Here is a 12,790-nt window from a genome sequence, read left to right as displayed (position 1 = left end):
CAGCTCCGCTTCTGCGTCAGTAGTGCTTGGAAAGGTCACGGATATCTCTGTAGGATTGGTTTCAAATAGGAGATTTTGCTTTACACACTCACCTCACCAAAGATCTGGAACCTTCACAGAATGTGAAGTTTAAACACTGGTGCAGGATAAAGTCCTGGTAGAAGCTGTGCAGGTACACCTTCTAGCTGCTGGAATGTCCTGGCTTCTGAGCACTGGGTTTCTCATCAGCTCTAAGATCCCATTACACGTGGGAGCTGACATGAGAATACTAATGACCATATTTCATAGGGAACCATCTGTCAGCTCATTTCTCACTGGCCAGCTGCTCCCCTTAGGAGTGCTGCTCTCCCTCCTTCCTGACTTCCCGCAGCAGTTGCAACCATTGCACTCTGACCATAAATCAAAGCATTCTTGAGAACAGCATCATCAACCTTTACTACATGTAACAGCACAGGCTTTCCCTCTGTTGGAGAAATTCATCTGCATCCTATTTCCTAAGGTGCACTTCATATTGTACATATGTCGGGGAGGAGTTGTAGCAGAAAAAAGCTGCTGGAGCACAGATTTTAATACAGACCATGGCACCCTGGATTCAAGGATCCATTTCCAGCATGATAATCACCTCTATTTACAAAAGTCACCAATTCCCTTCTTCTTGAGTGCATTCAGTGTCACAAGAGCAGTGGGAAAGGATAAGCAGAGCATTTCAGGACACGGAAGTTGTGCCTTCTGTTTTCCGTTTCAGTTGCTGTGTCACCTGAGGCTTGCTATAATCAGCAAGACAAGCACTGTCCTATTGTGTCTCAGTGCTCAAATATTCTGTTAAATCCAATGGTACATCTCTGTTTGTCCAAGAGCTGTTACTCACTAAACACACGTGGCCACAGAGAGACTGGGAGCCTCCAAAGCACCGCTCTCAGGACAGGGAGGGCTGCACACACACTGCTCACTCCCATTCCTGGGATCATCTCATCATAAAAAAAAAAGCTAAACTCAAAATCAGAGTGGCCACAGACTGCATCCAGCTCCACCTGCCAGGTGTTTGCAGGACTGATCCTTCCTCCTCACCAGGCTTGCAGCAGTCACTGCTCATTAACTCTCCGTGCGCTCCTGCCATGCCTGCAGGAAGCTGTGCTGCATTGGGAACACCGAGCTCAGGGCTGAGCACTGCTTGGATTAAGCAGGGGAGGAACCCAGAGAGCTGCCTGCTATCCCACAGGCATGCAGACCCCACAGCCCTGGAGAGCCCACATGAGCTGAGGATCAGCTGAGGGAATGGGCTGGTTCAGCCTATAGAAAAGGAGGCTCTGAGGGGGCCATATGGGTCTCTAAAGCTCCTGGCAGGAGGTTGGGAGGAGGGGGAGTCAGCACCCAGGGAACAGCAATAGGAAGGGAGGTGATGGCTTCAAGCTGTGCCAGGACAGTGCAGGCTGGGTATTAAGAGAAATCTCTTCTCTAAATTGTGGTCATAGGGCTGCTATGGTGGCACCCAGGAAGGGAGATGGGGAAGGAGGCCAGCATAGGGACTGCTCTTGAGGGCTTTAAATTCTGAGCAGGAGGCAAAGAGCTCAAATGCATCACATTAAGAAAAGGACCGGGTGAAAAGTTAGTAAAAGCTTCTTAAAATTATGATAGCATTTGACTTCTAAAGCTGCAAAGGGATTCCCTGTGGAAGGGAGGAGGCTTTGCTGTGCTGACTCTGGTATCTGAAACTCACAACTGCTCAAGTATGTTGTGCTACGGGGCTGTGAAGAGCTGCATCTCAAAAATTAAACAGCCACGGGGAAAAAGCCCAAAAGCCACTCATCTAAAAATATTAATTCTCTTATACTTGATAAAGCAAACAAGACCTACATTAGAAATAACAGAACTCGTTATAATGGCTTAATATATTACAATAGTATGAAGTTATTCAAACGTGAAACCAAAGGTAGATACCCCCTGGGGCTGGCACTGACACATGGTGTTCTCTCCATGCATGGGAATAGTCTCCAAAATAAAAAGGAGTTTCATTTCCATGTACAGCTCATGGTACAGAGCACTGGAGTAAGGAGGTGTGTAGGGTGGCTGCACACGAGTGAAGATGCTGCTGTGGTCTGAAATGGAGCACCACACAGGTAGCAAATGTGGTGTGCAGTCAGTGAGCTGGGCAGGGCTGCAGTTGTTGACTCAGAAGTGGAAGCATCAGGTTCCAACAGCAGCAAAATCAGGTTCCTACAGCAGCAAACAGAGGTGCTGAGTGCATGGTGACCAAAGCTGGCCGTGGGCTCTGGCAGCCAAGTGGCTCTGTGCTGTGTCCCAAGCACAGCACAGTGTTGTGGGAAACACAGGGAGTTCATTGTGAGCAATCAGCTATAGCCGGTATTTTAATAACATGGGTACTGCTCCCATCTGACAAGATGTGGTTTGCTTACAACAACAATCTTCCCCTGTGCCAGAGCAGCGGTATGTCCAACATGGGCTGGAAGCAGGGCTGAAAGCTGCACAGCCCGTATGGGACAGGGCCATGGAAAGCTCAGCTCAGGGAAAGGGAGCCCAGAGAAAACAATCATGTTTGGGCTTCTCCTGCATTCCGTTACCTGATTTCTGTTTAAGTTTCTGTCTCAGGATGCAGTCCTATGGTAGCACATCCTTCCTAATTGCAACCGCAGCTCGTTGCTATGGAGGTCTCTAAAATAAATTGTGGTCACCATCCTAATTAGTCTCTTTCTTGCCTATGTATTACCAAACTACCACCAGTTGGAGGTGCAGAGGGTTGTGAGCAATCACCGGATTGTGAAAAACACCCTCTGAATGATAAGTCAGAAGTGGGCACAGTGTCTTTAGGACGGCACTCTGTCTCCTACTGCCCACCCACAGCCTGCCCTGCCCCTGGGGCACCAGTAGGGCTGTGCAGGTGGGCACTGGGGTTGCTGCTTCCAGTCCAGCCGTGGGCCAAACTGCCCGAGGCTGCTCCCCTCACACCTCCAGCACTGCCAGCAGCCTCCCAAAGCAGCCCCACAGCAGGGTCAAGTGCAAACTGCTTCCTGTGCCATCAGCTATATCTGTTACAAAAACGAAATCAAAAAGGCTATTGCTTATGGTATATAAGTTATAGACTTCTTTTTTCTTACCTTCTAGACTGATCAGTGGTCAACAAGGAATTACTATTAAAAATTATAGCACGAGATCACTTCTTACTGTTACCAATGTGACAGAAGAGCACTTTGGCAACTATACCTGTGTTGCTTCCAACAAGCTTGGGATGACCAATGCCAGCCTGCCTCTCAACCGTAAGTAATGTAGATATGTGACAAGTGTTCGTGCTCGTTTGTTTCCACATGCCTGGGTTCGAAAGCAGAAAAGTGTCAGAGTGCTTTTTCTTTGCCTCATTTTTTCCACAAGGCACACAAATACCACAGCAGTCCTCAGCAGTAACCAGGGGATAACACACCTGGCTGTTTCGTCTGTGCTGCAGAAGGGTTTCTGTTTTGGAAGCGATGCCACATTTTGGGGGCAGTAACAAATTACGGGTGTACAAAAAGACACGAGAGCTCAGCCTGCTGTGTGGCACAGACACTTAGTGTGGCACAGACACTTAGCATGGCACAACCTTCCTGGACTGGCCGGCCAAGGCAGCACCGTGAGCACCATTCAGAACTCCTTGGGAGGTCTCCAAGGTGCACTCTGAGCTGCAGCCCAGCAGCACTGCATGCCCCTGGTTGCACACAGCGGGCGGTGGGGGGAGCTTTGGGGATGTGCCATGGCGTCCTTTGATGAAGACAGTAGCCACTGGGATAAGCAAAGCAGAGCGCTGAGATGCTCTAACATGAAGCTTACATAAAATGGGTCTCCAATGTCCTACTTGAAAGATATTTATAGCCGTGACTTCATCATATTTCACATTTTTTGCCTCTCTAGCCATCTGTTAGTGGCATCCAAAGATGTTCATAGCTGAACTTCCGTGGTAATCTGTCCTGTTTTCATAGCGATAATACTGAAAGACATGCATGAAGATATTCCTTAGTGGAAATCGGAGTGCAGATTTTCATCTCCTCCAATCCTAGGGTTATTACCTTGTGACCACAAAGCTTCATTCTTGCTGTGCTTCCCCTGTGTCGGTGCTATCGGGATATTTAAACCACCACCACAGAAGTGTAATGCACAGAAGGCAGCGTGAGGTCTTTCCTTCTGTTCCATTTCAGATCTGAGCAATCATTAACAAAGTGAACACAATGCAGCACATCTTTTAAACAGAAAATGCAAAAAGTGAGAACAGAGGGATATTATACCAGAAGCAAGAGATATCTGGTGGGTTTGCAGCTCAGAGAAAGTAAAGCAGAGGTGTGGGTTAATTTTGAACAAAGCAGTTCCGTTGCTGCCAGGATTCTATCAGCTCTCTTTGCTGGGGTGATTAAGTGCCACGTGCCCACTGTTACAACGCACCCCACTGTTACAATGCACTGAGTGCAGACGGTGAACACGTCAGGTAAGTGCCAAGTGCTTTGTTAGAAACAACAGCAGCAGGTTTTCTCTGTGGTGGAAGGGGTGGGTGTGGGAAGGGACAGGAAGCGCTGAAACGTGGGTCTGATTCTGACCACTCCATTGAGATGTGGGGGAGCTGCTGAGGTGTGTCTGAAAGGCTGAGCTGGAGGGGTGTGCTTCGTGCTGCGATCTTTTTGATTCTAATCAAAACAAGGAGAGGTTCCCAAGGGGTGATCTGGATTTCAGTTGGGAATTAAGAGCGTTTGACATGGGAGGGGGCATTTATCCTTCTTCAGACTTTGCATTAGTATCAATAGAAAAGAGTTTCTCTCTTTTTAGCATAGAGGAGAAAAAAAAATGTGTCCCAAGGTAACGGCCTCTTAAACACGGATTCCCTGATACTGCAGAGGGGATTTTCTCTCATGAAACGCTGCTTGCATTTTATTTTGTTAGCAGCTGTAAAATGGACAAACTGAGCCTTGTGGGAAGAATTCAAAGCAGTAGCGGCGTTTTAAGTAACAAATGGCAGTTTGGTAGTTACTCATGTCCAAGTCCGTCCTATCATCTAGATGTGTGGGGTTTTGATGCTGCTCCTGTCCTGTGGCTGAGTGTACATGTGCAGGATCCCCCAGCAGCATGAGATGAACTGTGTTGGACGGTCCCATCCTGCCATCTATGGGCCTAATTCATCACATGCGTAGTGCTGCCTGTCTTGGCTATTCCCAGAATATTTGGTACTTAAGAAGAATGTATTATTTTCCTGTAAGGCATGGACTTGCTGATTCATTAAATCCAATTTCTGCAGAAAACGCATTATGGTATGGACTCAGGGTATGAGGTTTCATTTACCAATGAAGAATGGAGTAATAATTAAGCAGATCTTGCTTTTAAATTGGTGCCATTTTAATTTGAGACAAAAGGCAATTTCCTGCAGATAACTTTGCAAGGCCACCGTGAAGGGAGTGAGCCGTCATTAACCTCTGACAGCGAGGTGGGCTCATTCTGCCACCACTCTGAGAAGCAGCCAGAGGTGAGGTGGTGGTCAGCACTGGAGCAGCAATGTCCCCAGGGGAATGTGCCCTGTCCCCATGCAGCCCCTCCATGTCCCAGCACATGGGGCCAGGGCTGGAGTGCTGTTCTTTATCAAAGCTGGGTCACGCTGGGAGGTTGTCTCCTCTGCCTGAGCACTTGCTGCATTACAGCAGGACACGGGGTGGCTGCTGAAATCCCATGTTTTCAATACGAATGTAGATTTAATCTATACATCTGTAGGAACTGTAAATCTGCTTAGAAAGAGGCAGTTCACAGGGGCATAAAATTCCCAACAACATGTGATCTCTGTGTCTCTACAAGATAAGACACCCACAAAAGTCTGGATTGATGCAAGCTGTCACCTCACAGACAACAGATGAAAATAATCATTGTGTCTCTAGCAGATAGGGATCTGATTATTCTCAGGTAAAGGCAGTATTTTGGTTGTATTTTAAAAGCACACCTCCTAGGCACTCCTGAGTGCTTTTTATGAGTGCTATAAAGAGCTCACCTGGGAAGGGATACCTTCTTAAGAAAGCTTGCAATAGAGAAGCACCCGTGCCCATCACCGGCAACTGCCCTGGCAATGATGTCCTTCAGTGGCTGCCTTTGTGCCCCACGGGTGCTGCTGAGCATTGGGAGGATGTGGCTTATACAGAAATTAGATGTATCATCAGTAGTTGCTCTAAAATGTAAATAGCCGTGAAGGGCTGCAGCAAAGGTCAGCAGTGACATTAGGAAGGGGAAGGAGAGCACAGCGAGGCATGTGAGGGATGTGGCAGTATTTTCTGTGTTAATGTAATTGCTGCAGCTAAACAGAAGTACCTTATTGCATAAGCATCCAACTGTGAGCTTACCGGTAGCACAGCATGGTTATGATCTTGTCTCAAAGAGTTTGCATGCCAGGGAGCACCAGACCGTGCCTCCATTTACACGTGTTCGTTGCATTGTATGCTGGTTCCTACAGAAAGATTCCTAATCAAACTGCTGTGCCAATATTTTAATTGAGTTTTATGTCTGAAGTGCAAAAAATTAATATTCTTCCAAAATTTTAAGTTAACTCTTTGTAAATGGCACTGGCTGCTTGGGTCTTATGTTCACACCATTCAGTGTCATCATTAAACTCAGCCATTCCTTTCTATTGACTGAGAATTTGTGTGTCTGCCCACATGAAGGGGTCTGCTAAGTTTTAGCTCAACAGCTCTGGCTGGCCTTCCACATCTGACATTTGAGAAAGAAATTTACTCTCCCGGGAAATTCCCTTTGTGGCCACACTTTCAGCTTTCTGCGGTTACCTAAGAAATAGTTTACTATTGTACCTCTCACCCTCTGGTCCGTAGGACAAATCACAATTAAATTGGCATTGCTTTGTGTTATGTCTCAACCAGACGGGTGACACATAAAATTATACAGATATATCCATACAACCATAGAATGTGAGTGAAAACTCCTGTACTCATTAGAAGCTGATTCAAAGACTGCTGCAGTAAATCAATAGATGCTTCTTGATTTAATAATGTTTGGCTCAAGCCCAAAGTCTCCTGTAGAAGTCACAGTGCAGAGGGCTGATGCCACACAGGGATGTTTGCATCAGAGGTGTCCAGTGTCCCGAATGCTCACTCAGCTCTTGCTGAACACACAGCCCCCACAAAGCCAAGTCAGACCTTGTCATGGTGTGTTGTTCCATCTGGAAACTCGTGTCCGTGCTGCACCCCCCTATTAAGACCAAAGGAGATTTTGCTTTAGTTCTATTCTGTGCTCTGTCTTGGCTGATGGGGCTTCTCATTGAAGTCCTTACTTTACTCTCTGTGTCCAAGCTGAGCAAAGAAGCCTCGGTGCTGCGAGAGTGGTGACCCAACAAGGATGGAGCCCGAGATGGCCACCCAGCTAGTCAGTATGTGTGAATCTGGGGAGTTGAACAGCGTATAAATAAATCTGAGTGCTTTCTTTACATCACAGATATGCCTGAGGAATTAGTGCCACAAAGCAGTGCTGAGACAGGGAGCCCAGCAGAGTTAAAAACACAGCACCTTGAGTTCATGTACTCACCCAGAATAAGTCAAACGGCCAAATCTTCCATTCATGTTAGTCATGAATCAAATGTCAAGCTTCCCCTTGACATTTAGAGGCCTAGGAATGTGCTTGTGTCCGAGGGGGAGCAATTTATGTTCATCCTTATTATGGCTCCTTACAGCATTTGCCTTTTGTGTTAGTTTTTGTGAAGTTTGTGTTCGTACTCTTAAATTGTGTAGTCGTAACCATATGCTTCAGATACATATTTCTACTGCAATATGATAATCCAGAGAGGCTGAAGCATGTCTATGAGCATGTCTAGCAGCATATCTAAACTTCCATCCTAAGTATCAGCTAATTATGGTGATTAAAACATCCATAGTCATCTATGGAAGTCCCCTACAACGCACCCTGATGAGGGCGAGGAGCTCGGGAGGTCGGGGCTCTTTCTGAACCGGTGTTCCTTTTTGTGATACAGAAGGGGTAGGAAATGTTGAAGTAAATTAACATATGAGAAGAAGTGAAAAATCCAAAGTGGAACATGCGTAACAAATGGGGGAAAATGAGAAGTGTTATAAATACTGACATAAATACCGACATAAATACATTTTGTGACTCAATCTGGTATGCAGGCTGCAGGCTCGGTCGCAGAACAGTGGGGGAGGTTTGTGAAGCGCTGGTAGGAGACAAAGGATGAAAAATTCCCATGTCAGGAGAATGAAAATGAGTGCTTCTTCATTAAAATATACTGCTGAAGGGAGAGCCACGTTATGTAACGTGCTGCTCAGGCCAGAAATACGGGACTTTGAAGAAGAATCAGATACTGATCAAGAATACCAAGAGTTTTCATGAACGTCCTGGAATGGATTTGAAACTCCAGATGTCAGCGCTGTGTGCTTGCTGCTCTTTGGGTGAGAGCCCGAATCCCACTCGTAGTACCTGATGAGAGCTTCTCTCTGCGTTTTGTGTTACTTTTTGTCAACAGCAACACAAACAGCTTTGGTCTGACTGAGGGATGATTTGCCAACTAAATTCTGGGTTATTGAATAGTAGCAGCTGCTTGAAACCCATGTTTATCTCAAAAAAAGAGAATTGTTTGCATCTATCATGCCACGTGTTCTCTAATAAGATTACTAAAAATAATAGACACGGATAATCTCCACCGCATTTATTTACATTTCCCTGCAAGCTGCTGCACAGTCCCAGGCACCCAAAGAACCCACGGGATGAAGGAAATCAGAAGGAAGTCTCTTTCTGCAGGAGAGATAACAACAGATTCTGAGGTTTAAGCCCCTTTTGGTGAGCTCACACCATAAGTAACAGCTGAGCCCTGTGGTCTGCCCCCTACAGAATGGAAAGCTGAGGTGTCCCAATAAGCCTCTAAAAGAGAAAGAGAAAATATCAAATCTTGTGAAGTAATTCCACCTTAAAGTAAAATGCACCTCAGTATAGAGTGAATCACAGAGTCACTGAATGGTCTGGGTTGAAAAGGACCACAATCATCATCTCGTTCCAACCCGCTGCTGTGTGCAGGGTCACCAACCAGCAGTCCAGGCTTCCCAGAGCCATGGATCTGCCACGGATCTGCACAGTGTTTGCTGTAACACTGATAAGCCCCCAAGGACACCCACCAAGGAGAGCTGCCACAGCCACCAGCACACACTGATACGTTCTCATTCTGAATTTGCCTTCTTTCCAAATTCCCTTTTTTAAGTCTTTCTTTCAGAAAGGTTCATCATTCTTTTGACAACTGGGGAGCCACACAGCTCTGCCAGCTGGCTGTATTTGTTATCTCATGTTCTTAGGGTGGGAACTCACCAGGCTGAAGCTTTGGACAGCACAAGAGAGGCTTCATTCTTTCCTCATCCTACCCCCATTCCTCCCTTACTTACCCCCCTTCCATTCTGCTTCTGGCACTGCTGCACAGTGCAAGGAGTGTGGTGAGGCACTGGAACAGGTTGCCCAAGGAGGCTGTGGATGCCCCATCCCTGCAGGCATTCAAGGCCAGGCTGGATGTGGCTCTGGGCAGCCTGAGCTGCTGGTTGGTGACCCTGCACACAGCAGAGGGTTGGAGCTGGATGAGCATTGTGGGCCTTTGCAACCCAGGCCATTCTAGGATTCTGTGATACATTCCATGACTGCACTGGGATGTCTGCATTAGGATGCCTCATGAGGATGGCTCCAGACCTGAGCAGATCCACACCTCCAGGGCATGAAGGTGGCCCTGTGAGTGAGGGACTCCTGGAGTTTTTTGTGGTCTTTGTACAAAACACTCTACAAAACCCATTGCTCAAAGGTTTTCCCAAAGCACCTGGAAGTTTCCTGGATGCAGTGGTACACCCACACACTGGGAAGAGGTGAGGAGAGCAGCAGTGCTGCAGCAGTGACCGAGACACTCGTTATTCATCATTTCTTATTGTTCGAGGCTCTGGAAGTAGGACCTGGCTGTGCTGCTGCACATGACAGCAGAGCACGGGGAAATTGCCCTTGTATAAATATTTGAGCAATAGCGGCTGAGCAGAGTGGGAACCTGGGAGTGCATTGCCTCTGCATGTAAATCAATGCAATAAAGCATTGTGAGAAGGCCATTTAGGCCAAGGGATGAGGCCTGTCCAGAAATGAATGGGTACGATCTTGTCACCAATAAATCCCAGCTGAGCTGGGTTCTGCTGCACTCCGCCACAGTGAGCAGCAGCACAGGCAGCTGGAATTATTTCTACATGGAAGCTTAGTGAGTTTGTCAGAGGGATTTGCCCTCAGTGCTGAAGAAATGAACTTAAGGCTGCAGGTTTGCTGCAGCAAAGGCCCTGTTGCAGTGCAGCTGCAGAGCAGCTCCATGCCAGCACTGTGCAGGGGCACCTGCACTCCTCCTGCACCCCAAGGGCATGTGGGTGGCTGAGCTGGGATGTGGCCTTTGGCTGATTCACCTGCTACTTTGCAAAGCATTTGTTGCTGTCTGCACTCACACCTTGCAGTGTGTGCTTGGATCTGCTGTTCCCATATAAGCTTTTTGCAGACTTTTGCTCCTTGATCTCAGGTTCCAAGAGCTCCCAAGAGCTCTTCCCAAGAGGGGAAAGTTCTTTACTTTGAGAGCAGTGAGGTGCTGGAACAGCTGCCCAGAGAGGCTGTGGGTGCCCTGTCCATCCCTGGAGGTGTTCAAGGCCAGCATGGAAGGGGCCCTGGGCAGCCTGGGCTGGTACTACATGTGGAGGTTGGTGGCCCTGCCTGCGGTGGGCATTGCACTCCTCTCCCCTTTTTGGATGCTGGCGCAGAGCACCGCATGGCACTGTGGGGCTGTTTTCCTTGAAGAATTTCAAATCCACGTCATGTAACGTTCTCTTTCTCCAACTCTGTCCGGAGATGTGCAACCGTAACTCCGGCTTAATTAAGTTTCCTTCTGCAGAAATTACAGACGGTTGTGAATTTCATCATGGCATTGGCACACTCCACCATGTAATTTATAGAGATTTGTAATGATTCATTTGATAGGCATTGTCTGTGGATTTCGGTTCATCAGGGATCAGTAGAACTCTAATTACATAGTAATTATTAAATAACTTATTCACAAATTGCCATGCCAGCGAGATCAGATAGCGGAGCAGACGAGCAGCACCGATCAGGGCGGCCTCAGAGCACAGTGCATGGAGCTGGTGAGAGACTATAGCAGTGACAGTGCAATGCTGGGGGGGGAGGGCCACCTGTGCCCCTGTTCCTGAGGCAGGGCAGATCTTCCACCTTCCCAGAGACAGCTTTCATACAATCACAGAATGGCCTGGGTTGAAAAGGACCACAATGTCCATCTGGTTCCAACCCCCCTGCTATGTGCAGAGAGTCACCAACTACCGAACCAGGCTACGCAGAGCCACATCCAGCCTGCCTGCCTTTGAATGTCTCCAGGGAGGCCTCGGGAGCACATGCAGTAGTGAGGTGCTGTATCCCACACAGCCCTGCATCCAGGCTGCCAGCATTGCCGTTCTGTGTGAGAACAACCCCGCTGTCCTGACCAGGCTTTATTCAATTACATATTTCCTGCTTGCTGCTTATTACCATAGACCTGGCAATGCCATTCCTTCAGGGCTGTTATCAGCAGCAGGCATGCTGCCGTGAGCACAAGGAGAGGGCAGCTCTGTGGTACGCACCGTGCTGCATCTCTAAGGTCTATTTCGCCTTATTTACTTCCAGAAATACAGCGACAGTTGTGTGAATGTAAAGGATGACCTCTGAGAACAAGAATATAATTGTTGGAGTGAGCGCAATGCTAATCGTGTGTTTCTGAACAGCAAAACTCCTAACAGATTTCTGTGCCTGCATTATTCATCAGGTGCTGGTGGATACATATGAATGAAGGACCGAGCTCAAAGGATCCCCAACACTTTGTCACCTTTTCTTCATTTTGTTGTGGTCTCAACTGCTGTAAAATCATTAACGCATTCCCTGGGAAAAAAAAAAATGAATCTGAAATAGGACATAAGGAATAATACACCAATATTGTTTGTCCTCTACGATAGCGTACCCGGAACAAGTAAACAAGAATATTTCCTGTAACTTTCACAATGTGGGTGTAATTAAGGTGCTGATAGGAATGAGAAATTAGAGAAATTTATCACTTTTCTTCACCTGGTTTATTGCTGAAATCACAGACGGGTGACCCAGCAGCAGGCAGGAGCAGACTCATTAGCAGCCTCATTAGACCTTTGACATGTATAGAAGTTCATATTCATTGTAGCAGCCCTGGCAGTGAGGCTGTGTGCCTGTTCGTGCTTTTGCTCACTCTGCACAGTGGCTGTGCATCTCTCTTCTATAAGCTTGTTTAGAACAGAATGGAAAGGGCTTAGGGAATCCTAGAATGACTTGGGTTGGAAGGGACCTCAAGGATCATCAGGCTCCAACCCCCATGGCTTCAGGCAGGGCCGCCAACCCCCACTTTTAATACCAGACCAGGCTGCCCAAGGATGCATTTATAAATGGCTTTTGGAGGACTTGTAAGCACTCTTTTTACTCCTCCATGAGTAGATCCATTCCTTCTTCATTTGCTTCAATTAAAAACATGCAAGTAACTTGGAGACTTTTTCTTTGATAAGTGGTCCTGATGGGTTCTGCTGGGACAGCCAAAGCTGCCCTGCATGCTGTGACTGCAGAAGGGGTGACTGAGGCTTTCCTTGTTGGGACTTAGTAAAATTAAACAGAGGAAGGGAAAAAAGTATTGACATCTGCAGCAGAAATGCTGAGTCATGGCCTGAATCAGTGATGGAGCACCTGGTGGGAAGGCAGGGGAGCTCAG

General features: G+C 47.3%; 1 protein-coding gene across 2 annotated transcripts in view; it reads left to right on the top strand.

Annotated features, from left to right (window-relative positions):
* NEGR1 (neuronal growth regulator 1) overlaps nt 1-12,790 on the top strand; it is a 184,840-nt gene that overhangs the window by 128,040 nt on the left and 44,010 nt on the right. For both annotated transcript variants that reach the window (XM_072343235.1, XM_072343234.1), the window contains exon 6: nt 3,121-3,272. In XM_072343235.1, coding sequence (XP_072199336.1) covers nt 3,121-3,272 — 152 coding nt within the window. The remainder of the gene's footprint in view (nt 1-3,120; nt 3,273-12,790) is intronic.

This window comes from Excalfactoria chinensis, chromosome 8 (genome assembly GCF_039878825.1).
Source record: "Excalfactoria chinensis isolate bCotChi1 chromosome 8, bCotChi1.hap2, whole genome shotgun sequence".
Lineage (NCBI taxonomy): Eukaryota > Metazoa > Chordata > Aves > Galliformes > Phasianidae > Excalfactoria > Excalfactoria chinensis.
This window is presented reverse-complemented; position numbering and strand designations above follow the sequence as displayed.